General features: G+C 39.4%; 2 protein-coding genes across 3 annotated transcripts in view; one reads left to right on the top strand and one right to left on the bottom strand.

Annotated features, from left to right (window-relative positions):
- Akap14 (A-kinase anchoring protein 14) overlaps positions 1 to 2,084 on the top strand; it is an 18,384-nt gene extending 16,300 nt beyond the window's left edge. For both annotated transcript variants that reach the window (XM_040744558.1, XM_005083117.3), the window contains 2 exons: positions 937 to 989; positions 1,881 to 2,084. In XM_040744558.1, the coding sequence (XP_040600492.1) occupies positions 937 to 989; positions 1,881 to 1,974 (147 nt within the window). In that variant the 3' untranslated portion in view covers positions 1,975 to 2,084. The remainder of the gene's footprint in view (positions 1 to 936; positions 990 to 1,880) is intronic.
- LOC101833197 (NFKB activating protein) lies at positions 2,035 to 23,609 on the bottom strand. The gene is made up of 9 exons (XM_040744557.1): positions 23,042 to 23,609; positions 19,372 to 19,452; positions 13,901 to 13,971; positions 13,606 to 13,746; positions 11,972 to 12,035; positions 9,488 to 9,597; positions 9,325 to 9,400; positions 7,947 to 8,096; positions 2,035 to 5,085 (listed from the first exon to the last, which is right to left on the bottom strand). The coding sequence occupies exons 1-9, from the start codon at positions 23,416 to 23,418 to the stop codon at positions 4,911 to 4,913; spliced, it is 1,245 nt and encodes a 414-aa protein (XP_040600491.1). The 5' UTR covers positions 23,419 to 23,609; the 3' UTR covers positions 2,035 to 4,910.

The following is a 23,609-nucleotide window of genomic DNA, read 5'->3' as shown; positions in this document are numbered from 1 at the left end:
GAAAAAGAGGGAGACAGGAGGAAGGGAGAGGAGGACATGGGGGAGCAGGAAGGTTGAGTTGGGGGAAGAATAGAGGAGAGCAGGATGAGAGACACCATAATAGAAGGAGCCATTCTAGGTTTGAGGGAAGATCTGGCACTAGTGAGATCTCCAGAGAGTGGAGACACTACTTTAAATGCCCCTCCCTGGAAATGGCAAACAAATGGACTTGGGGACCCATCCCACAATGAGGGATGCTTTCTCAATCTGGACACTTGGGGGAGGGCCTGGGCTCTACCTGAAACAAAAAGACTGACTCTAGAGATCCCCCATGGAGGGCCTTAGTCTCCCGGGGGGGAATGAAGTGGGGATTGGGTGGGGGTCTGGGGGTCTGGTGGTGGGAGTGGGCGTGGAGGGGAAGGAGAGGGAGCTGGGACTGACATGGGAAGCAAGCTTGTTTCTAATTTAAATATATAATAAAAAAGTGTACAAAAAAAGAAAAAAACCTGCTTCCAAAATAAAAATTTCCAACCTCGTTCATGCTATTTCACTCTGGTTCCATTCCTAAAAGGCAGAGAGCCACAGCCGACTAAACTGGAGCATGTAAAAAAGACAACAAAACTAAACCTTGATATTAAAAAAAAACAACCACCACAATTTCTCCCCCTGCCCCCCCCAAAAAAATCAATAAAAATAGCAAAAGACTGAATCGTGCTTATTGAGAACACAAGCCTCTGGTAACTGTCTCTAATCTTGTGGTGTAGCTTAAGATATCTGTGACCAAAAACATCTTTTGCAGAATAGGTTTGAAATGACAAAACTACCAATTAATGGATTCCCCACTAATAAAGAAGATGGGTCCTGAAAATGCAAATTTATTTTTATGGATAAGGTCAGTGTGGGAGAATTAAGCGTTGGCATACTTGGTCCAGGCTTACAGTTATCCCTCTCTCTTAGGATATGCCTGTTGATGTCTCTTTCATCTTTGAGAATTCAAGACTACTTCAAAGGTAATTAAAATTTGGAGACTTGTTCTAAATGGGTGAGGTAAAGGTTGTCACATTCTAGGAATCCAGCAGGCCCATAGCCACAGATAATTCATGCAGGGCTCACCTCATTTTGACCACTTACCTTACAATATGGGCTGAAAATAGGATTCTGGCAGTAGTCTAGAAAATTATTTTTAATGTTTTCTCAGTAATTAGAAACTCTGTGAGTTCGAGACCAGCCTGGTCTACAAGAGCTAGTTCTAGGACAGCCTCCAAACAATACAGAGAAACCTTGCCTTAAAACACCCCCCACAAAAGAAGAAACATAAGAATTAGTTGATAGAACAGGGTAGGGCAAAGTGAGTCATATATGATATTTCTACAGAAACTTCAAAGCTTGAGAGACAGACAGAGAGAAAAAGAGTGTGTGTGTTTTGCTGGACATCAAGCCTAGGGCCTTGCACACACTAGGGCAGGTGTACTGTACCACTGAGCTACAGCTCTAGTCCTCTTCAGGGAAACTTCAAAATTATACTGGATTTACTATGGATAATCACCCCCTTTAGGCACTGTAATGCCTGTCTATAATCCCAGCACTTGAGAGGCTGAGGCAGGATTTCTATAAATTTCATGCTTGCCTAGACTATAGAGTAAGGCCATGTTTCAGGACTCCACAATAAAGAGTCACATGAAACTCACATTGAATTAGCTTACATGCAGCAACCAATGTTACTGCATAGCAGCTCTCCAAAAGATTTTTTACATAGGCTTAAGGAACAGTAAGGAATATAGCTAGAACCTAGCCAGGATCTTGCTCACCGGGAATGTAAGAAGGGATTCATGCCTCAACATTTTGTTTGATTATAAAAGCTTTGTGTGTGCAAATGTGTTTTTTTTTTCTTTCCTCTATAGACCAGGAAAGATTCGATTTCGAGAACAATGGCTGAGGGATATTACTGAGACCACACAAATTTTGTTGGAGTCTATCCCCTTTAAAGTTGTCTGATTCTTGTGTTATGTTTGAGGACTCTTAACAATCAACATGTTAAAAATATGAAACAGCACATCAAATCACATAATATTTATTGAATAATAAACTTGTGGTACACAACCCAACTGCATTTTTGCTTTTATTCATTATCCATTTTCTGTTTTTGAAAAGATTTTTCTTAACACTATTTTTTGGAGTCTGGCAAGCACAGAGTTGAATTTTGAACATTGCTAAAGTTCACCCACTGGCCCTTAGCTGTTTGGTCCTTCTCTGTGCCTATCTCCAGGCTTGATCCACATTTTATGGGTATGCCAGGTAACAAAATGGCAACAGTTCTGTAGCTCATACCAACCAGTCTGAAGGGTTCTCCTACTAATAGACTGCTTCTACTGTAAGGTGAGCCTCACTGCCAAGCTCTGAAACCAAATGCTTTAGCTTCTAGACACACCATCATGCTCATTATTACATGAACCAGAGATAGGTTACCACCCTTATTTATTTCTGGTCTTGTTTCTATCTTCATACTGGATCATCATGTATTTCTTCCTGCCCAATGAGACTCCTAAGCCTGGTCACACAATTTTAAATTACCAAGACAAAATTACACTACACTTTGAGGGACAAAGACATACAAGGAACACAGAATACTTGTAACAAACAATTCATGTGGCAGGACTGAACAATTTTTTTCTATTTTTTACCATTATCTTTGTACAACAAATAAAAAGGGAGAGAAAATCCTATGAACAACAGATGAAGAGATGAGAAGCTAGGTAAGTCCCTTTAGAGAACAAAACAAAGTATTTAAATTACAATAGTTTGACATAGATTTTACATGGGCCTAAAGAACAATGAAGAATACAAATAGAATTCAAGCCACTATCTTGTTCACTGGGAATGTAACAGGAGGGAATTCCTAGCTCAATGTTTTGTTCAATTATAACTGTTCAAGTGCTTGGGGGTGTGTGTGTGCATGCGTGCGTGCATGCGTGCGTGCGTGTGTGTGTATGTGTGTGTGTGTCTGTAGAGGGGAGCACACGCCTTGCTTCCTCTGTAAACCAGGAAGATTTGCTTTTGGAAACAATGGCTGACTTAGAGCTCAGGTGACAAAATACAGTATGAAGCAATAACTCAAATAAGCTGAAAATAAAATACTTTTAGCCTTCCACTTTTTAAAGAGTCTGCTACTGAAGCTATTCTTTGCAGATCTTATCCAAATGAACTCTGCTGCAATGAATGGTAGGTATAGAAATAAATTCCTGTCTTTTTTTCATTGACTATGTCTACTCTGTGGAGAAAGATTAAAATAAAATTCATAATATTTATATACCACAAAATTGTTGCTTTTAAACTACATTGTCTATGAAAAATAAAAACATATCCATCCAGTTGCTAGGAGCCAGTTAACAAAAAAAATGACCCTGCATAATAAATTTTAAAGTAGGGATTATAAACATTACATTGTATTACATGAGGAAGTGTATTAATTAATAAGACTTCCAACTTTGGAACCTAGTTTCCATTGAACTTTAGGAAATTATAGACTTACTAGACTGAGAAATATAGATATAGTGAAGTAATTTCAAGTTCAAAGATCACAGATGTTACTACATGCTAACTGCTGCTCAGTTCAGCAGTTGTGGGTTAAAAACACATTTCCCAGATCATATATTAAATTTTTCAAAGAGTGATAAAGTGAGGAGGGTTTCTACAAAGTTAAGGATTAAAGACACTGATAGATATAGAAAAGTTGAAGAGTTTAACAACATTTAAAATCAAACCTGACAGCCAGATGCAATGGCACACACCTCTAATCCCAGCACGTGGAGGGCAGAGGCAGGTGAAACTCTATGAAGCTACATAGTGACACTCTGTCTCAAAAAAGGTATCTCAGTACATAAAGGACACAATTGAAAACATTTACTATTTTACTTTCCTTATCATGAAACAGCTAATTAAAATACTGACTGCATTTCCCCTCATTAGCACTCTTGATACTCATTCTTTTAGATTTTATCCTATCATTAAATATCAGCTTAGATAGAAATAATATTCTTACACTGGCACAATAGACTTCCCAAGACTGTATTTGAACTTTTTGCAGTGCTGGGGATGTAACTTAGGACACATGCATGATAAGCACATGTTCTAACTCTGAACTATACCCCAGCGACTGAAAGAACTATTTTAAGTAACTTATTAAGAACTTAAAATATGTAATGCTCACATTTTTATTCCACACATCTGTGACTTATCCTTTTGGTTTGCTGTTTTTAGAGCAGAGGTAGAGTTAGCCCAAAATACAATTCTAGGGCAGACTATAGAAACAAGTCAGTTTTCAAATTCCACAACATTTTACAGCAACACCATCATTTTGTTAACAGAAATAGCCTCCTACATAGTTCCTGTCTAGCCCATTTGCAGTACATTCACGACAGAGATAGGAAATTCCCGAGTCCTACTGGGGAAGGGGCAGACACTGTATGGATTCACACCCAATCACAACGTGAGATTTCAATTCCTTATTCTGCTGCCACTCTCTATACCACCTTCCTAACACTGCAGAGTTTCACTCCGAATCTGGACTTTCAAACCAGAAAGTTAGGGTCAATCTTAAAAAGACTTACTAGTTATACCAACAAGCATCTTTTATTGAAGGACTGAAGGATTCAAAAGGCACACAAGCACCGAAAAGCCATTTCAGAGAACAATAGCCTTTTTGGCTGGGCTGGTGGCACACGTCTGGAATCTCAACACTTGGACGGTGGAGGCAGGAGACCAAGAGTTCAGAGACATCCTTGGCTACAAAGCCTGAGGCCAACCTGAACCACTTGAAACCACACATCAAAAAATAACCCCAAACACAAACAAAACAATAATCTTTTTTATGTCTAGAACCCACAACTTCCTTCTTGATGTTAAAAATATCCACTTGTGATGTCAGGAAGTCCTCACTTGTCATCCTTCCCTTTGGTCTTTCTGTACACCATCTCTCGAAAGCTGGCCAGAATCTTGTTCTCCCTCTTCCGTCTTTCTTCTTGGTTAAAGGATGCAAGGGCTCTCTTCTCATCCGCACTGTAGATCTGGTTCTCTTTCCGCAGACGCACAGCCTCCATTCGGCGATGCCTGAAGACCAGGTTATTTTTTACTTAATTTCTTACTAATAATTCTTATAGTATATCATCATTAATCCTTTCTTAATATAGAATCTTCTATTTAAAAGGTGACAACAGAACCTGGAGATGGGTCATCAAATGACTATACATTTTTTCTATTGATGCTTCCTTTTCCTTTAACTTATTTCTAGTATTCATGATCTCCAATGTTTGTCAACATATTGTCATTAATTTCAAATACTAAAGACATAATTATTTTTTCTTATTTCTAATAACTGAAATGGGAAACTTATTAAATGTTTTAGGTGGGGCAGTGATGGCACACCACTTCCCAAGTGCTGAGATTAAAGACATGTGCCACCACTGCCCAGCCACTACCGGCAGTGTTTAAGAGGTCCTGTATCACCACATCCTTTCAAATGTTTGGCATTGTCAGACCTTTGATCTTTTTCCTATTAAGTGGGTACAAAACAGTATTTCACTAAGGTCTTGATTTCCATTTTCAATAACACTAAATATCATTTAGCTTATGTATAGGACCTATATGTTCTTTTGATAAATGGCCTTTTCTGGCATTTCCCCAGAAATTATTTCTTTTATAGGTGTTCATTCCAATATTCTGATTACCAACACTATATCAATTGTGTGTATTCCAAGAATCTTATCTGAGCCTGAAATTTTTGCATTTTTATGTTTTTGATAACACATGTTAGCCTAGGCAAACTTCTGGATAGAACATTGTTTTGTTTAGCAAATACTGTCTTATCTAAAAGACATCCTCTCTCAAAGTATGTAATCTAGTGGCACTGCTTTTTTATATGGTGATTCAGTGTTCTATGTTCTTAACTTATGGGTAACATTTTTTCCTATTTCATTTCCTGAATACTTCTTTCTGCACACATCTTAGATGCTATCGCTTTCACACACAAAAATTCCACACATGTATAACTGTCCTTGGGCTCTGCATTTTATTCCACTAAATTAGGTTATTCCCTATGCTTCCTAAAGCCTGCAAGCTCCTTAATTCTCATCTTTCATAGGTCACATCTTATTTCCTACTCTTTTCAGGGTACTCTTGGCCTTTTAGTGTAACAAATATACTGTAGAACAGCTTTACTAAGTTTCATAAACTGCTATGATTTTGATTGAAATTTTATCAAATCTATAGATAAATTTGAGAGAACTGACTTTACAATATTGGTATCCTATCTTTTTTTTGTTTGTTTGTCTGTTTGTTTTTTTGTTTTTCGAGACAGGGTTTCTCTGTAGCTTTGGAGGCTGTCCTGGAACTCACTTTGTAGACCAGGCTGGCCTCGAACTCACAGAGATCCACCTGCCTCTGCCTCCCAAGTGCTGGGATTAAAGGCGTGCGCCACCAACGCCCGGCGGTATCCTATCTTTGAATATAGTCTGTCTCCATTGATATAAGTCCATTTTTTGGTTTTTCTAGACAGGGTTTCTTTGTATAACAGCTTCGGCTGTTATGGAACTTGTTGAGTAGAACAGGCTAGCCTCAAACTCACAGAAATCTGCCCATCTCTGCCTTCCAAGTGCTGAGATTAAAGGTGTGCGCCACCACCACACCCAACTAAATTTTTTTAGTTTTTATTTTATGTGTATGAATGTTTTGCCTGAATGTATACCTGCACGTAACATATGTGCAGTGCCTGCAGAGTCCAGAAGAGGATTTTGGATTCCCTGGGACTGGAATTACAGCTGGCTGTGAGTTGCCATGTAGATGCTGGGAACTGAATGTGGTCCTCCAAATAACATCCAGTGCTATTAACCACTGAGCACATCCTCTTAATGTTTTATAATTTTCCTGTGGGGGTCTTGGGATTCTTTTGCTAAGATTTATTTTAAATCACTCATATTCCGATACTATATGATATGCTAAACAATAAATGTTTAATTATTTCTTTATATAATATATACAATTATACACTAACATATTAATGATATGTTCAATTATAATGTCTAGTTGCCTGCTGCTGAGATACAGAACACAACTGGTTCGGCAATAAGTTTATATGCAACAATTTGTTAGCCCCCTGAAGAGCCTTGGGAACCTTTTAGGTAAACGATAGGCTCAATCACAAAAATAGCTATGTCGAACCTCCTTACTGATCCTTACATCTCTAATGATTTGTCTTGGTCATACTGTCATCCTCCAAAGTGATGTTGGTTTTCAGAAATCTAAGGTTCCGGGGTTACTTCGGAGGTTCAGCAAACAGTTGTCTCTGGTATCAATTCACAATGATTAACTATTTTAATAGGTAGTTTGTAATCTTAAAAAACCCCCAGTTCAGTGTGAGTTGAGTACTGCTGCCCTAACTCTACCTGGTTAGTAAAGTATTTTCTGATTTTCCATGGTTTTATTTCCTCATGCTGAATCTGGCATCTTTCATGAGCCTTAGCTGATATTCGTTTCTAGAAATTCTGGTCCTATGAGAACTGGAGGCAAACTAAAAAACCAACAAAAATTATCTTGTGACAATGCTTGCCTAACTACTGGAATCTCATATTCCTTTATGATAGATGGCGGACCTTAACTATTTTTTTATTTTCCAGAGGGAAAAATTATACCAAAATATGAATAAGAAATAAAACTGGAAACTATTGATTCCTTAAATTTGGAGATATTGTAGAGTTTCTTCTAATGTTTCTTCTAATGAAACCAGTACCGTGCGTGCGTGCGTGCGTGCGTCCGTGCGTGCGTGTGTGTGTGTGTGTGTGTGTGTGTGTGTGTACACTCTATTTTCCTTTAGGAAATAAGCGCTTAATAAAAACGGATCACCAAAATATAATTCTAGTAGTAAGAAAGAAGGAAAAGAGCCTATCATGGAAATTGACTCAATGCCAAGAAAATACCTGCTACCGCTCATTACATAGCCGGAACATTCAAATGATGCAATCTCTTCACTTGTCAAGCCAATTTCACCTCTTCGTGGGATTCGCTTTCCAGCTTTTACATACTCAGCCATAGCTGCACCTTCACCAGGTAACAGAGCATGGCCATAGCTACAAAATAATTCAGAATTCAAAAAAGGCTCATTAAAGTATCTGCATAGAGAAGGAAAGTACAAATCATGTTCCCTCAAACAGTAGAAAGAATAACAGTGCTGAGCAGTATTGTGCCTGATGTGCATTACCTAATTTTTATTAGAGAACACTGTACTATGACTTGTATTACTAACCTAGAAATATATAAGTAATATGTAAGAATGAAGGAACTAATGTTCACAAGTATAGGCTCACACTTAATAATTGTGGGCTAATTAATTAGGTATTATCATTATTGTTTCTGTCCTCAGTTCATTCTCTCTAAAATACCCAAATAAATAATAGATCTCAAAGTAAACTTGCAACAAACAATAATGCCACACAGTAAAAATCATCTTTTGCCTTCGATTAAAAGAGATTTTAAAAGCAGTTAAGTGATGGTTTCTTGTATTCCTATTAAAGTTGAAGCTTGTAAAACAAAAGTAATCTCTGCACTTACAAAATTTATATAGTTACAAAGATAACTACACTACATTATATGGTAAACATAAATAATATATTTCATGGGCTGCAACGGAGGCTCAGAGGGAAAACACATTTACTGTCAAGTTTGCTGACCTGAGTTTAATCCCTGGTATATTAAATATAATGGAAGCAGAGAACCAACTCCTAAACGTTGTCCTCTAACCTTCATGCCTTCCCTTCCTCTATTTTTCTCCCATACAAAATAGATAAACTAATAAAAAACTTATCCCTTCCTCTATTTTTCTCCCATACAAATTAGATAAACTAATAAAAACTTAAAAATTACACTGCATAGAAGAAACAGAAAGTGCTATGAGGATTAGAGAGAGAGAGAGAGAGAGAGAGAGAAATCACAGCTCCTTGTAGAGAAGCACTGGAACTTACCAGATGCTCCTTTAAAGGACAGTTAAAGATCTTGTTTTTATTTTGTAGAAACAGGGTCTCCTATAGCCCAGACTGGCCTTGAGATTACAATGTAGCCTAGAATGTCCTTAAATTCCCGATCTCCCTGCGATGTCCTCACAAATGCTATGATCACAGGTATACACACCATACCAAGCTAAGAAACTACTTTAGATACTGCAAATGTACTGCTACTGGTTGGAGGCACAGCTCAGTGGCAGCCTGCTAACCTAGCATGAGCATAGTCAGCACTGCAGGAAACAAACAACCTACAACAAAGAAAACCACCCAAACCCTACATCTGTACACTGCTACTTACTTCAAAGGCTTATCATCTTGAGAAGCAAGTGTTTTGGGAGCCTCTGGGCCAATGAGATCAGATGGTTCTTCTGTCTCTGCATGAAAGATATTTAGAAACACATTCACATCTTGACTAATCGGTTAATGTTTCATGTTTGAGTTAGTCAACTACAAGAACCTACTTGATCGATCCTTCCAAGGATTCTCTAGAAATTCTTCTTGGGACTCTTTAGAGCTTGAATCACTGGATTCTTTTCTGTTCTTCTTAGATTTCTTTTTCTTGTACTTCTTCCTGAATGGATTATAATGTAATACAAATTAAGTATTCTCGTGTTAAAAGGCATTCTCAGTTTTCTTTTTTAAGAAATTTTTTAAAAGCCGGGCATTGGTGGCGCACATATTTAATCCCAGCACTCAGGAGGCAGAGGCAGGCGGATCTCTGTGAGTTTGAGGCCAGCCTGGTCTACAGAGTGAGTTCCAGGACAGACTCGAAAACAATACAGAGAAACCCTGTCTCGAAAAACCAAAAAAGAAAAAAGAAATTTTTAAAGATTTATGTGTATTGGTGTTTTGCCTGCATATATGTGTCTGTGAGGGTGTCAGATCCTGGAACTGGAGTTACAGATAGTTGTGAGCTGCCATGCGGTGCTCTGTAAGGACAGTCACTGCTACTGCTGAGCCATGTCTCCAGCCGCAGGCATTCTCAATTTTCAAGGGAATGAAAATGTTGATTAAAATTATCTAAATTCCCAGCTTATTCAGACTTTTCAATTCAATCTTCTCAGTTAACCAAGTACTATTTTACCATTGACAAGAAATGAATAAGCAACCAAGTAAATACGGTTATCATGTAGAAAGATAATGGAAATAGCTTAAAGCCTAACTCAGGCAGGAGGTGATAGCTTATGTCTGTAATTGTTGTAGAATAATCTTTTTGTACACTATAAAGAAGTGTCACTTGGGTTGGTTTAATAAAAAACAAAATGGTCAATAACATATCAGGATTTTGGAGGCACAGAGAATGCTGGGAAGAAGGCAGAATCGCCATCCAGATGCAGAGGAAGTGAAACATGCAGGAAGAGAGGTAAAAGCCATCAGGCATGTGGCATCACGTAGATGAATGGAAATGGGTTAATTTAAGTTATAAGAGCTAGTTAGAAACAACCATAAGCTGTCAGTCAAGCTTTTATAAGTAATAAAAAAATCTCTGAGTCGTGATTTAGGAGCTGGTTAGTGGGATAAAGACTAGCTACATGTAATCCTAGCACTTTGGAGTTAGAGGCAGGAGAATCAGGAGTTCAAAGCAATCCTATGCTATCCAATGAGCCTAAGGCCAGCCTGGGGTATATTAGACCCTAACTCAAAAAACAAACATACAAAGGTTAAAGAGGTTGTTCAGCAGTTGCAAGTGCTTGCTGCTCTTCCAGAGAAATAGAGTTCATAATCTAGCACCCACATCAAGTAGCTCATAATCACCTGCAAGTCCAGCTCCAAGGGATCTGATAGCCTTTTCTGGCCTCTCCAGGTACCTATATATACATGGCGCATACACAGATTCATATATACACTTAAATGAAAATAAATCTTTTTTATAAAACACAAAACAGGGGCTAGAGAGATGGCTCAGAGATTAAGAGCACTGACTGCTCTTCCAGAGGACCCAGGTTCAATCCCTAGCAACCACATGGTGGCTCACAACCATCTGAATAAGACCTGGTGCCCTCTTCTGGCTTACAGGGATAGGCAGAACAGTGTATGTGTATATATATATATATGTGTGTGTGTATGTGTGTGTGTGTGTTTATAAAGACATAAAACAATCCCAAATATACAAAAATTCATAAAAACAACCCACAAATAAACAATTTCTCACCACTGTAAACATTAATAAAAATTTTCCATATGTGTTAAAATACAGCTAATATGTTTAAATAGCAGCATTCAAAGTAAACTACCACCATCTTTTCAATATCAGTGACATTCAGACTCTTGACAAAGACCAGTAGTATTTGTTAATGTGACAAAAAAAGACAAGACTGATGGTGTACATAGCAGAAAGTAGTCCTGGCCAAAGTTCCAACTTGAACCTTGCCAACCTTGAGAGAGAAGACAGGAAAGCATGCTAATTCACTCCCAATAACCCCTATAATTTACGGACACTATTTGAATTCTGATTCAAACAAACAGTAGGAAAAAAAACTACAAAGAATTGCCTGTTCTTTTCTTTTCTTTTTTTCTTTTTCTTTTTTTTTTCTCAAGACAGTGTTTTTCTATGTAGCCCTGGCTGTCCTGGAACTCACTTTGTAGACCAGGCTGGCCCAGAACTCACAGTGATCAGCCTGCCTCTTCCTCCTGAGTGCTGGGATTAAAGGTATGCGCCACTACCACCTAGCGACTGTTAAATTTGTAAACACAATGAAAGCTACCATCTTTATTTAAAAAAAAAAAACCTTTTAGAGAAAAGTACTAAATTATCGAATTATTTATGGAATGAATGATATCTCTCATTAGTATCAAAATAATTGGAGGGTGGTGGAAACTACCCATGAGAGAGTAATTGGTCAGACTGGGTATATATATATATATATGGGGGACCATTATGCTATTTTACGTAATTTTATATATATTTTAAACTTTTTCATTCCAAAAAGTAAAGACAAACTGACGTTTTCCGTTTCCTCTTCTTTTCTTTTTTCTTAGCTTTCTTTGCTCTTCTTTTTGTATCTTCATCTGAAAATGAAAGCGCATATTATTGAAAAACTTGACATTCAAAATTCCAATATTTTAACAGGTAAATATTCCGTTGTCACAAATATTCATTTGTTGTTACAGAGAAATTTATTCATTCTAAGATTTACTGAAATTTTCCAGGAATTATACTAGGGGCAGGAGTCAAAGTAATTAAAATCATACACCAGCAAGATGGCTCAGTGGGTAAAATGCTTACTGTCAAACCTGATGACTTGAATTTGAGCCCCAGAACTACATGGTGGAAAGAGAAGTGATTCCTATAAGTTATCCTCTGATCTCTGCACACTGGCTGTGGCGTGTATGAGTGCATACACATAAGCACATACAATAAATAAATAAGTGTAAATAAGTTAAAGACACATAAGCACATACAATAAATAAATAAGTGTAAATAAGTTAAAGTCACACTAAGTATTAATGATATAGAGAATCTATTTATTATATATCATTAATTTATTATTCATTGAGTTAATGGCATTGGTTAAGTAGGAAAATGTCCTATTTCAAAGAGGTGCATATAGAAATATTCATGGAATGATAGTCAATGAACTTACTCTGAATAGATCATCAACTTCCCCAACTCCCATATTTTACACAAATATGTCAAAATGCTAACAAAAGCTAATAATGATGACGATGATGATGAACACATTATTCTCTTTACTTCCCTAAGAATTGTTAAAGTTTCATAGTGAGAAAAAGAAAAACAAAAGGAACCCACTCTGTGTGCTAGAGGAAGACAATGCTTTTCATAACTCAGAGGGATGGAGATGAGATGGTAATGAAATGAGCATAATATGGGCGGACAGAGAAAAGCATGGGGGCATGTGGATACAGAGGAGTCTTCAAATCAGCCAAACATGCACTGGCAAGATGACTCAGTTGGTAAGCGTGCTTAGCTGAGCTTGAGAACCCGAGTTCAATCCCCAGAACCCATGTGGTGGAAGGAGAGAAACTTCCACTCCTCAAAGTTACTCTCTGACTTCCAAGCATATACTGAGGTGTGCACAGCCATATTCATACACACATATGCACAAACTAAATGATTAACATGTAATCAAAAACATGACTGATTTGGGAAGATAATTAAGGAATGGTTGACCTGGAAGCAGTGACTAGGAGTTTTTCAAATCGGCTTATTACAAAAGTACTGCATGTCCATTGCTGCACTGTGTAAGCCAACGTGGATGCAGGGAGTTTTAAAGGCAGAGGGCCTGCTGTACCAAGTGACACATACTTAACTGTACAAAATTAAATAAATAGGAAAAATTGAAATGTAATCAGAAAACTAACATGGCCATAATTATGGTTATAATTCAACAAATTTTTAAAAAGCTGAGGGCTAGAGAGCTGGTTTAGCAGCTAAGACCACTGGCTGCTCTTCCAGAGGACTACCAGAACTCACATGGTGATCTGTAACTCAAGTTCCAGGGGATCTGACACCCTCTTCTAGTCTCAACAGGCAGAGGGAAGACAAAACACCATTCACATAACATTTTTAGCAATTAAAATGCATTCTAGGATTTGCAGAATGCTACAGTTTTCTCACCACTGGAGTCTGTTTCAGATTCAGAGTCACTGTCACTGTCTTCAGAATACTTCTTGTGTTTTCTTTTAGATGACTTTTTCTTTCTCTTTTTCTTGGATCTTTCTTTTGAATGACTAGACTTCCTCTTCTTCTTCTTTTCATCTGTTGTAAATACAAATGAAAACAAACTTCTTCAGTAGTATTTCTGGACATCTTACTATATTTGAAATAGCTATTTGGTAGTCTAATGTTCAATTATTTACAAAGATACTTTTAAAATTTGTGAATTAATAAGCTCCTTATTTTACAAAATTACCTTCTGAACTAGATGCTGAAGTAGTGCTTTTCTTTGGCTCTTCATCCTCTACTGGTGTATGTTCATCAGAGCTGAATTATAGAAAACAGTTGGAAGAAATATTTACCATGGGGCATTAAAATATGCACTTAAAATTTTTCAGTAACAGCAGTCATTGCCTAGGAACCTTTATTTATTTTTTTTATTTTTTGGTTTTTCGAGACAGGGTTTCTCGGTGGCTTTGGAGGCTGTCCTGGAACTCACTTTGTAGACCAGGCTGGCCTCGAACTCACAGAGATCCGCCTGCCTCTACCTCCCAAGTGCTGGGATTAAAGGCGTGCGCCACCAACGCCCGGCGCCTAGGCACCTTTAAAGACAAGCATTTAAAATTATTGTTGTTATTATTTTTATTATTATTATTTTATCTTACATGTAGGGGCATGTGTGCCTGGTGCTCACAAAGGCTAGAGGAGGCATCGAATCCTCTGGAATTGGAGTTACGGATGAGTTATGAAATAGCTGTTATATGGGTGCTGTAATCAAACTCAGGTTACCTAGAATAGGCAGTGCTCTTAACCACTGAACTCTCTCTCTAGCCCTCAAAGGCAATCATTTTTTGTGAGAGGATATTCAGAAGTCTACCATCTTCATAATAGTAAAATGACTTATATTTATATAAAGCTTTCAAGTTTACACAGTACTGTTAAAAAAGCAATGTGTAAGATTAATATTTTCAGAAAAAATCACAAGATGAAAGTTTAGAAATAGAAAACATGCGGAAAGACCAAGAAAAGCCAAACATGAAGACTGATGGAAGAGTTCATGATTTTATTATTATTTTCTCTGTGTGTACACTACTGTAGAGGTCAGAGAACAATTTTCAGGATTTGGTTATCCTTCTACCCCATGTGAGTCCCATGGATCAAAATGAAGTTGTCAGAGTTGGCAGCAAGCACCTTTACCTGTTGAAAATTACCTGGGTGATTTTCCTTTGAGACAGGGTCTCTAGACCATGCTGGGAATGAACTCTCTATGACGCTAAGGATATTCTTTCACTTTTGACCCTCCTGCCTCTACCTCTTCAATCCTGAGATTATAAATCACATGCCACCATGACTGGTTTATTTGGTGCTAGAGATCAAACCCAGGGTCTTATGCATTCTGGACAAGCACTCTAACAGCTGCTATCTGCTCAGCAACTTAGAGTATGCACTGCTCTTGCATAGGACCTGAGCTTGATTCCCAGCAGCCACACTGGATGGCTCACAATCACCTATAACTCTAGCTCCAAGGAAATCTGATATTGCTGGCCTCTGGGGCACTAGCTGTGCATACCCATGGAAACCCACACAACAGACATAATTAAAAGGTGATACACACCTTTAATCCCAGCACTCGGGAAACAGAGGCAGGCAGATCTCTGTGAGTTTGAATGCAGCCTGGTCTACAGAATGAGTTCCAGACCTGCCAGGGCCACATAATGAGACTTTGAAAAAATAGTAAATAAATCTATTTTTTTCTTAATTCTTTGGGACAGGCTCTAAAAAATAAAGATGCTTTGATGGTACCAAAGGAAAATTCTCATATTGTATCATCCTTTCCTTTAAAGTTTTGAGGATCACACATGAAATAACTTAGCTATTATTTATCAAAAATATTTTTAGGGTTTCCTTTAATTTTCATTCAATGAGTTCAAGTATCTATAAGAACAAGTGTCAGATAATATTGTTTTATCACCCTGACACAAATTATAGGTTTCTTGTTAAGCACACTGTCTCAAAAATAGTCCAAGAGTGGAGTGGAGCTGGGCAGGGTAGTTCATGCCCTTAATCCCCAGTCAGATCTGAGTTTAAGGATACCCTGGTCTACAGTGAGCTGCTAGTAAGTTCTGAGATAGCCAGGCCAGGGCTACACAGAGAAACCTTTCATAAAAAACAAAATATAAATAAATAAACAAATACATACATACATAAATACATAAATAAATAAATGTAGGGCCAGCACATTAAAGGTCCTTGCTGTCAAGTCTGATGATCTGACTTCGATCCTTTGAATCCATAACTAACATTTAAAAAGAAAATAAGTATGGACTAAAAAGAACTAGGCCTTCAGAGCATTAGATATAGGAAACATTTTTAATGTAGACTTGCAACCCTGAAACCACAGGAGGGAAAAACTTTCAAGATAGAAACACACAGGATGAAAAAGTTGCTCAGTGGTTAGTACACCGGTTGCTCTTTGTAGAGGACCCAGGCTTACTTGATTCCCAGCAGCCACATGACAGTTGCCAGCCATCTGTAACTCCAGTTTCAGGGGCTCTAATAATGCTCTCTTCTGACCTCTGCAGGCCCAGGGTGTGCATGCAGTACATTTAAATACAATGTAGGCAAAACACTTAGAAAACAAAATATTTTTTCTAAAAAAGATAGGCATAAGCAAGAGCTTTCTAAATAGGATGCCAGTTGTTCACTAAATAAATCCCTAGATAAACATATGGGTCCTTGTGAGATGAAAACCCCTTGTACAGAAAAGAAAACTGAGTGAAGGAAGAGTCAGCTTACAGAATGGGAAAAAATCTTACTACCTATACACCTGGCCTGGGAGGGTACCAAGATTATACAAGGAACCAAAAAAAAAACTAATCAAGACATCAATACAATAAATAAAAAGGCAGTGGCGCACGCCTTTCATTCCAGCGCTCAGGAGGCAGAAACAGGTGGATCTCTGTGAGTTTGAGGCCAGCCTGGTCTACAGAGTGAGTTCCAGGACAGCCTCCGAAACAATACAGAGAAACCCTGTCTCAAATAAATAAATAGGCTAATGAAATAGACAGTTTTCAAAAGACAATAAACAATAATCATACAAAAATGTTCAATCTCACTATCCATCAGTGAAATGCAAATGAAAACTATAATGAGAGTCCATCTTACCCCAGACTAGTATGACAAACATTAAGAAAGCAACTAGGTACAGGGTCTGTTGAGGATGTGGAGAACAGGGGGCCCTTATATACAGCCAGTTGGAATGTAAAGTAATTCAGCTTCTGTGGAAAACAGTATGGAGATTTCACAAAAAAAAACAACAAAAAATAGATCTGCCATAGAATCTAGCTATAGCACTCCTGAGTATCTGCCTGAAAGACTACAAGTCATCACATCACAGAGACACTCACACAGCAATGTAAGCTGCAGGCTCACGGCAGCTCAGTAATGGCACAAACTAGGGATCCAACGACAGAGGGATAGACTTAAAGATGTAGTGCATGTGCACAGTGGAAACATTTTCAACCAAAAAGAATGGAGTTACATCACGTACAGGGAAGCGGGTGCAATAGGAAGTAATCCTATTGAGCAAATTAGGCCAGTCTCACAAATACAAATTTCCTATTTTAATCCCAGATTTCATATAGACACATAAAATCATGCATGTATAAAAACAAAACTGTTTAGGGGAACAAAGGGACACATGGGGCGGGGATTATTGACAATGAACAATGTTATATATGTATGAATTTTTTCAATTTAGGGGCCAGAGAAGTAGCTCAGTTGATCAAATGTTTATCACACAAGCATGAGGACCTGAGTTCAGATCCCCAGCACCCACAGAAAAATTATGGGTGGGGTGGCACTCACCTGTAATTCCAGCACTTGGAGAGACAGAGACAGGAGGATCCCTAGGGTTTGCTGGTAAACCAATCAAGCTCACTGGAGCAGCACCAGGTTTACTGAAAAACTGTCTAAAAACTTGGGTGCTGGACTAGCAAGGTGCCTTAGCAGATAGGGGCACTTGATCCCAGCCCTAACAACTTGAATTATATCTCTTGGAATTCACATGATGGAAGAAGATAACCAACCCCTGCAAGTTGTCATCTGACCTCCAGATGTGATATGGGAGCATGTGCACGCTCGCGAACACACACACACACACACACACACACACACACACACACACACACACACACACACACAGTGAGAGAGAAAATAAATAAATGTAAATTTAAAAAGATAGAGGACCCTAAGAGACAAATACGTGGATCTGCCTAGAAAGGGGGAAAAGACAAGATCTCCTGAGTGAATTGGGAGTGTGGAGGACAGGAGGAAGTGTGGAAGGGGCAAGAGGAAGAGGGAAGGGGAGTGGGGAAAACGAATACCTCAATTAAATAAATAAATATTACTGCAAATGCTCACTTAAAATAAGTGGATTTTATGGACTATAAATTATAACCTCAATAAAGCTGCTATAAATGTTAAAACAAGAATAAAACGATATGGCTGGGCAGTGGAGGCTTGCGCCTTTAGTCCCAGCACTCAGGAGGCAGAGACAAATGGATCTCCGTGAGTTCAAGACCAGCCTGGACTGCAGAGTGAGTGCCAGGATAGCCTCCAAAGCTACACAGAGAAACCCTGTCTGGAAAAAAAAAAGAATAAAGCGATACTATTTTAAAAACTAAGGTAGAGATCACAGAAAACATCTGACATCAAATTCTGCCTGCCCCTGCACACAATCACTCGCACACACTAATTTTTTTAGGCTTTTGAGTGTTTATGTTTCCCAACTCACTAGCCCATTTCCACCAACAGGAGGGCCTTCTTTCTTAGTAAATTACCTCTATTTTTATCACTGATGCTAATACCTAGCAGTCTGATAGTGGGTTAGTTGAAAAAAAGCAATGAAAAATAATATAAACATATTATTTTAATTAATGAGCAAGGAAATTAGTGCTTCATGAGTTAGAATTTAAAGACAGCAATTAAGCTAACCATGGTGATCTATGCCAGTAATTCCAGCATTCAGGGGGTTAAGGCAGGAGGACTACTGTGAGTTTGAGTTCTGCCTTGGTTGTTTCAACACAGTGGGTTCCAAATAGCTTGGAGTACAGAATGAGACCATGTCTCAAAAACAAAACAAAACAATAATGAATGTGCTAAAATCTACTAGCAGTATCTGTAATCATTACCCATGTTCCATGTTGTTTTTTTTTTCCCCGAGACAGGGTTTCTATGTATTATTTTGGAGGCTGTCCTGGAACTTGCTCTGTAGACCAGGCTGGTCTTGAACTCACAGAGATCCGCCTGCCTCTGCCTCCCTAGTGCTGGGATTAAAGGCATGCGCCAACAACGCCCAGCCCCATGGTTTTTTTTTTAATATGGAGGTAAAATAGCATAAATCATAAGAAAGCAAAAAAAAATCTGATAAGTACTTGAAGCTCTTCACTTAAAAAATTTTTTGGCAGTAGGGCTGGTGGAGCTGGATCAGTAGGTAAAGGCGCTTACTGCTAAGCCTGACGACCTGAGTTCAATCCCTGGGACCCACATGGTAGAAGGAGAGAACCGACTCCTGCAAGTTGTCCTCTGACCTTCACCTGTGCACATACACACATGTATAGATAAATAAAATGTAAGAAAATATAATTAAAAACACTTTGACTGCAGACCAGGATTTAAACAAATGCTATTAACACTTTAAAATGATATATTTTTTAACCCTCTTACTCTGGTTCAGGATTCTTCGGAGAAAGTCCCCAAACTTCAGGAGCTCCCAATTCTCCAATTCTCTCTCTTTCACTTAATCTCCTAAAAGAGATAAATATTTAAATTATAACTCAATGGATGGACTGTTTCCTAAACATATAATAAAACTCAACAGGAATTAAGTCTTCTAGCATTATTTTCCCCATATGTCTTTTGAGACAGGATCTTACCATGTTGCCTAGGCTGACCTTGAACTCCTGAGCTCAAGGAATCCAGTTTTCCAAGTAGCTGAGGCTATAGAAACACCTGGATATATCTATATGTTTGAAAAGTAAATAAAACTTGGTTTAAATCTAAACTCATTAAGTAGGATTTGATGTTCTGATAGTATCATCAACTGGTATAAACTACAGAGTCCCTCAGTGGCAGTGGCAGAAATGGCAGTCAGACAGACAGACAGACAACAGACAGGGCATCCCTTTTGCTGAATGTGTGGCATAGCTTCTATCTGCCTATTTAACTGCAAAGCATAACAGAAAGGTCTTGGGGGGAATTGGTTTTAGTTTTTTGGTTTTTCGAGGCAAGGTTTCTCTGTGTAGCTTTGGATGCTGTCCTGGAACTCTTTCTGTAGACCAGGCTGCCTTGAACTCACAGAGATCCGCCTGCCTCTGCCTCCCAAGTGCTGGGATCAAAGGTGTGCACCACTGTGACCACCCCTAGCTAAGAAAGTTTTATATTTAAAAATATAATCATTCATGGGGTTGGTGGCACACACCTTTAGTCCGAGCACTCAGGAGACAGAGGCAGGCAGATCTCTGTGAGTTCGAGACCAGCCTGGTCTACAAGAGCTAGTTCCAGGACAGCCTCCAAAGCTACACAGAAAAATCATTCATTTATGTATATTTATAAAGATAGGAAAATCTTTTGATTTGGTCAAACCTTTCAGGAACCCAGGAATTAGTGAAGCAGATAAAGATGAAATGAAAATAAAGGAAGGAAATTTTTCTTTGACAAAAACTCCTCATGCCACATAAGGTTTATTACCAGTTTTCCTTTTAGATACTTTTTGGAGAAGGAATATATTCTCTACTTTTGGGAGGACAGTCTTCATTTTACGTATGTGACTAATTCTGCTTTAATATTTACTACTACTCATAAACTTAAAATACAAACTCTGGGCTGGAGAGCTGGCTCAGTGGTTAAAAGCACATGCTGTTCTTACAGAGGACTGGAGTTTGGTTCCCAGCATCCAAGATGGTTTACTCTCAGTTGCCTATAATTCCAGCCCCAGGAGATCTGATGCTTCTGGCCTCCCAAGGCATCTACACTCACATGTACATATCAATATACAGACACACATACATACACATAGCTAAATTATAATAAAATAACACCAGATGTGATGTTTGATACCTTCAGTCCCAAGACTTTGGGGGGCAAGGGCAGGCAGATCTCTCTGTTTGAGGCCAGCCTGATCTACACAATAAGTTCCATGATGGCTATCTAGCAAGGCCTTGTCTCAACCTCTCCCCCCAAAAAACAAGTAAAATAAAAATAATTACTTGAAAATAAAAATAATTATTTGAAGGAGAAAAAAAAAACAGCATTCCTTAAAGTGTAGCGGCTTGCAACTCAGTTTTTAAAAAGACACTACAACAGAAATATAATTGGCTTGAATTTCTTTTAACTTCTTTAATCATGGAAAAAGGTATTTTTTGTTGTTTTTTTTTTTTGTTTTTTGTTTGGTTTTTCGAGACAGGGTTTCTCTGTATTGTCTTGGAAGCTGTCCTGGAACTCGATCTGTAGACCAGGCTGGCCTCGAACTCACAGAGATCCACCTGCCTCTGCCTCCCGAGTGCTGGGATTAAAGGTGTGCGCCACCAACGCCCGGCCACGATTTTTTTTAATTTGGTCAAAACAGATCATTGTAATTGCTGGAGAAGACTGCCTGTCCAACCACAAAGGACACAAAAAGTCTCATACCTGATGCTCATTTTTAAACACTGGTACGAAACCTAGTACCGTGCCTAAGACATAATGTTTAATACACACAATAAACTTCATATCATCTAAAAGTAAAATGCTAACTTCATCCCAGCAATTACAACATTCCAGTAAATCTTCTCCACCTCTTTTTTAGACTGGATCTCATGTAGTAGGGTCTAGCTAGCCTTCAACTTCTGATGGTTCTGACCATTTCTCAAGTGTTGGGATTAGAGACATGCGCTCACAAAACTCCTGGCTCTTCTTTGCTTTTTGACTGACATACTCTGTGGGTACTATACCATGCTGAACAGTTTAAATTGGAGAGGTAACATTCAGAACTGTAGCCAGGCAGTGGTGGCACATGCCTTTAATCCCAGCACTCAGGAGGCAGAATCAGGAAGATCTCTGCTCCATGGCAAACAAAGCCTTCAAACTCAGGCAGTGTGACTGGGAAGCCTGCCTTTTTTTTTTAACTATATTTCCTCCCCACTGGAAGAAGAAAAATCATGAAAAATCTCTCCACAGTTGGAAAGCTAACTTGCGCCTCAATGCCTGTATTACTTTAACGTTTATCCTTTTTAAACACACAGTACAAGGCCTAATACAATGCCTAGGACCAAAGGTTTAACAAAGCTAATAAACTTCATAAATATCAGATACTATGACTAATGCAGGAATACAAGCCTCTCTCTCAAGGCCTCACTCTCCGTCAGGTCAATCTTGAATTTATTCTGTAGTCAGGCTGGCCTCCAACTAATTATGGCAATCCTGCCCCGGCATTCTGAATGCTAGAATTACGGGAGTGAGCCATCATGCCCAGCTTTTTAAATGCAAGTATTTTTGTGACGTGGTCTCATGCATACCAGGCTGGCCTTAAACTTGCTATGTAGATGAGGAGAGACAGGGTTTCTCTGTATTGTTTTGGAGGCTGCTCTGTAGACCAGGCTGGCCTCGAACTCACAGAGATCTGCCTGCCTCTGCCTCCGGAGTGCTGGGATTAAAGGCGTGCGCCACCAACGCCCAGCACTGTGGGTCTTTTTAAACTAAGAACTCCATTAGAGAGCAGATCTCATTCTTTCATTGTTTTTCCAAGTCAGCTGAGACCACTTTGTAAAACTCTTCCTAATGTGGCCTCATCTACAGCTTGGCAGAGCACTTTTCTGTACATTCCTGTAATCCTGCATAGAGGAAGATTTTCCTCCTATACAATACAGGTCCTTAGTTAATCCTTCCCAAATACCCACAAAACTCCCACTGACACATCCTGTTATCTCGAATTTGTCTGTTCCTTCATGCAACAAGCAACGGTTGCTTGCCTACCAAGAGGCAGGCAATACTAATTCTGTGATCTAGAAAAATAGGATCTCTACCTTCCACACGTCCACTTTAGTGAAGAATAAAGACAAGCCCACAGATAATGGCACAACCAAGGAAATACAATAGAGGTGAGGCTGCTAGCAATATCCGCCTGCAAAGACAGGGGAGGAAGTAGGAAGAGGGAAAACAGGGCAGTTTATGCAGGAGTCTAAGGATGAATGAGAATGTAAGTTAGAAGGATAAATAAAAAGGTCTGGGGTGGACTGAAGAAAAGGATGAAAAAGGTGCGAGGCGGGTGGGAAGCGGAATACAAACAGAAACAATGAACGACGAGCTGGATTCAAAACAGGCGGACTCGTCCAAGAGAGGGTGCGGCGATCTCACTCACTTCTGCCGCAGACTCTCCTCCCTCTCCTTGTCCAGCAGGCTTGGCCATGGCTTGTCGCCCCCGTAGGGGCGCGAGTAGCCGCCATAATAGGCGGAGGATGCAAAAGCAAAAGGGGCACTGCGCTGCGTAGAGGGCCGCTCTCGGGAACGCGACCGGGAGCGGGAACGGTAAGATTGCTTGCGAGAGCTTTGACTGAAGCTACTCAGCGAATGGCTGAGGCCATTCCGGTCACAGAACCGAGAACAAGAGCGCGAGCGAGAGCGGCGACCCCGCGGGGAGCGGGAAGACTTGCTGGGCTTAGGGCTCCTCGACGGACTGCGTCGTTTTCCCCCGGAGGCCTCCCGTTCAGGGCTCCGCGAGCCTGACACAGGAGCCATGGCGGTGGAAGCCGATCCCGCCAAGGGGCGGGGCAAGAGCGCGCCCGCGGCTCCTCGGAGGGTCTCGGACGCCTCGGGTCCAAGAGCCCGCAGCGTTCACCACACCAGAAAAAATGCGTGCAGACAGTTCCGGGTACGTCGGTAAACCCCTTCCCCTGGACCCAGGCTCCTCCGTGTAGCCAACAGGAAGG

This window comes from Mesocricetus auratus, unplaced genomic scaffold (genome assembly GCF_017639785.1).
Source record: "Mesocricetus auratus isolate SY011 unplaced genomic scaffold, BCM_Maur_2.0 Super-Scaffold_100003, whole genome shotgun sequence".
Lineage (NCBI taxonomy): Eukaryota > Metazoa > Chordata > Mammalia > Rodentia > Cricetidae > Mesocricetus > Mesocricetus auratus.
This window is presented reverse-complemented; position numbering and strand designations above follow the sequence as displayed.

Coding starts and splice junctions, on each gene's coding strand:
- LOC101833197 (XM_040744557.1), bottom strand. CDS start 23,418: ATGGCTCCTGTGTCAGGCTCGCGGAGCCCTGAACGGGAGGCCTCCGGG. Junction 12,036..13,605: donor ATCTGAAACAGACTCCAGTG/GTGAGAAAACTG, acceptor TTTCATTTTCAG/ATGAAGATACAAAAAGAAGA. Junction 5,086..7,946: donor TATGTAATGAGCGGTAGCAG/GTATTTTCTTGG, acceptor CCTGGTCTTCAG/GCATCGCCGAATGGAGGCTG.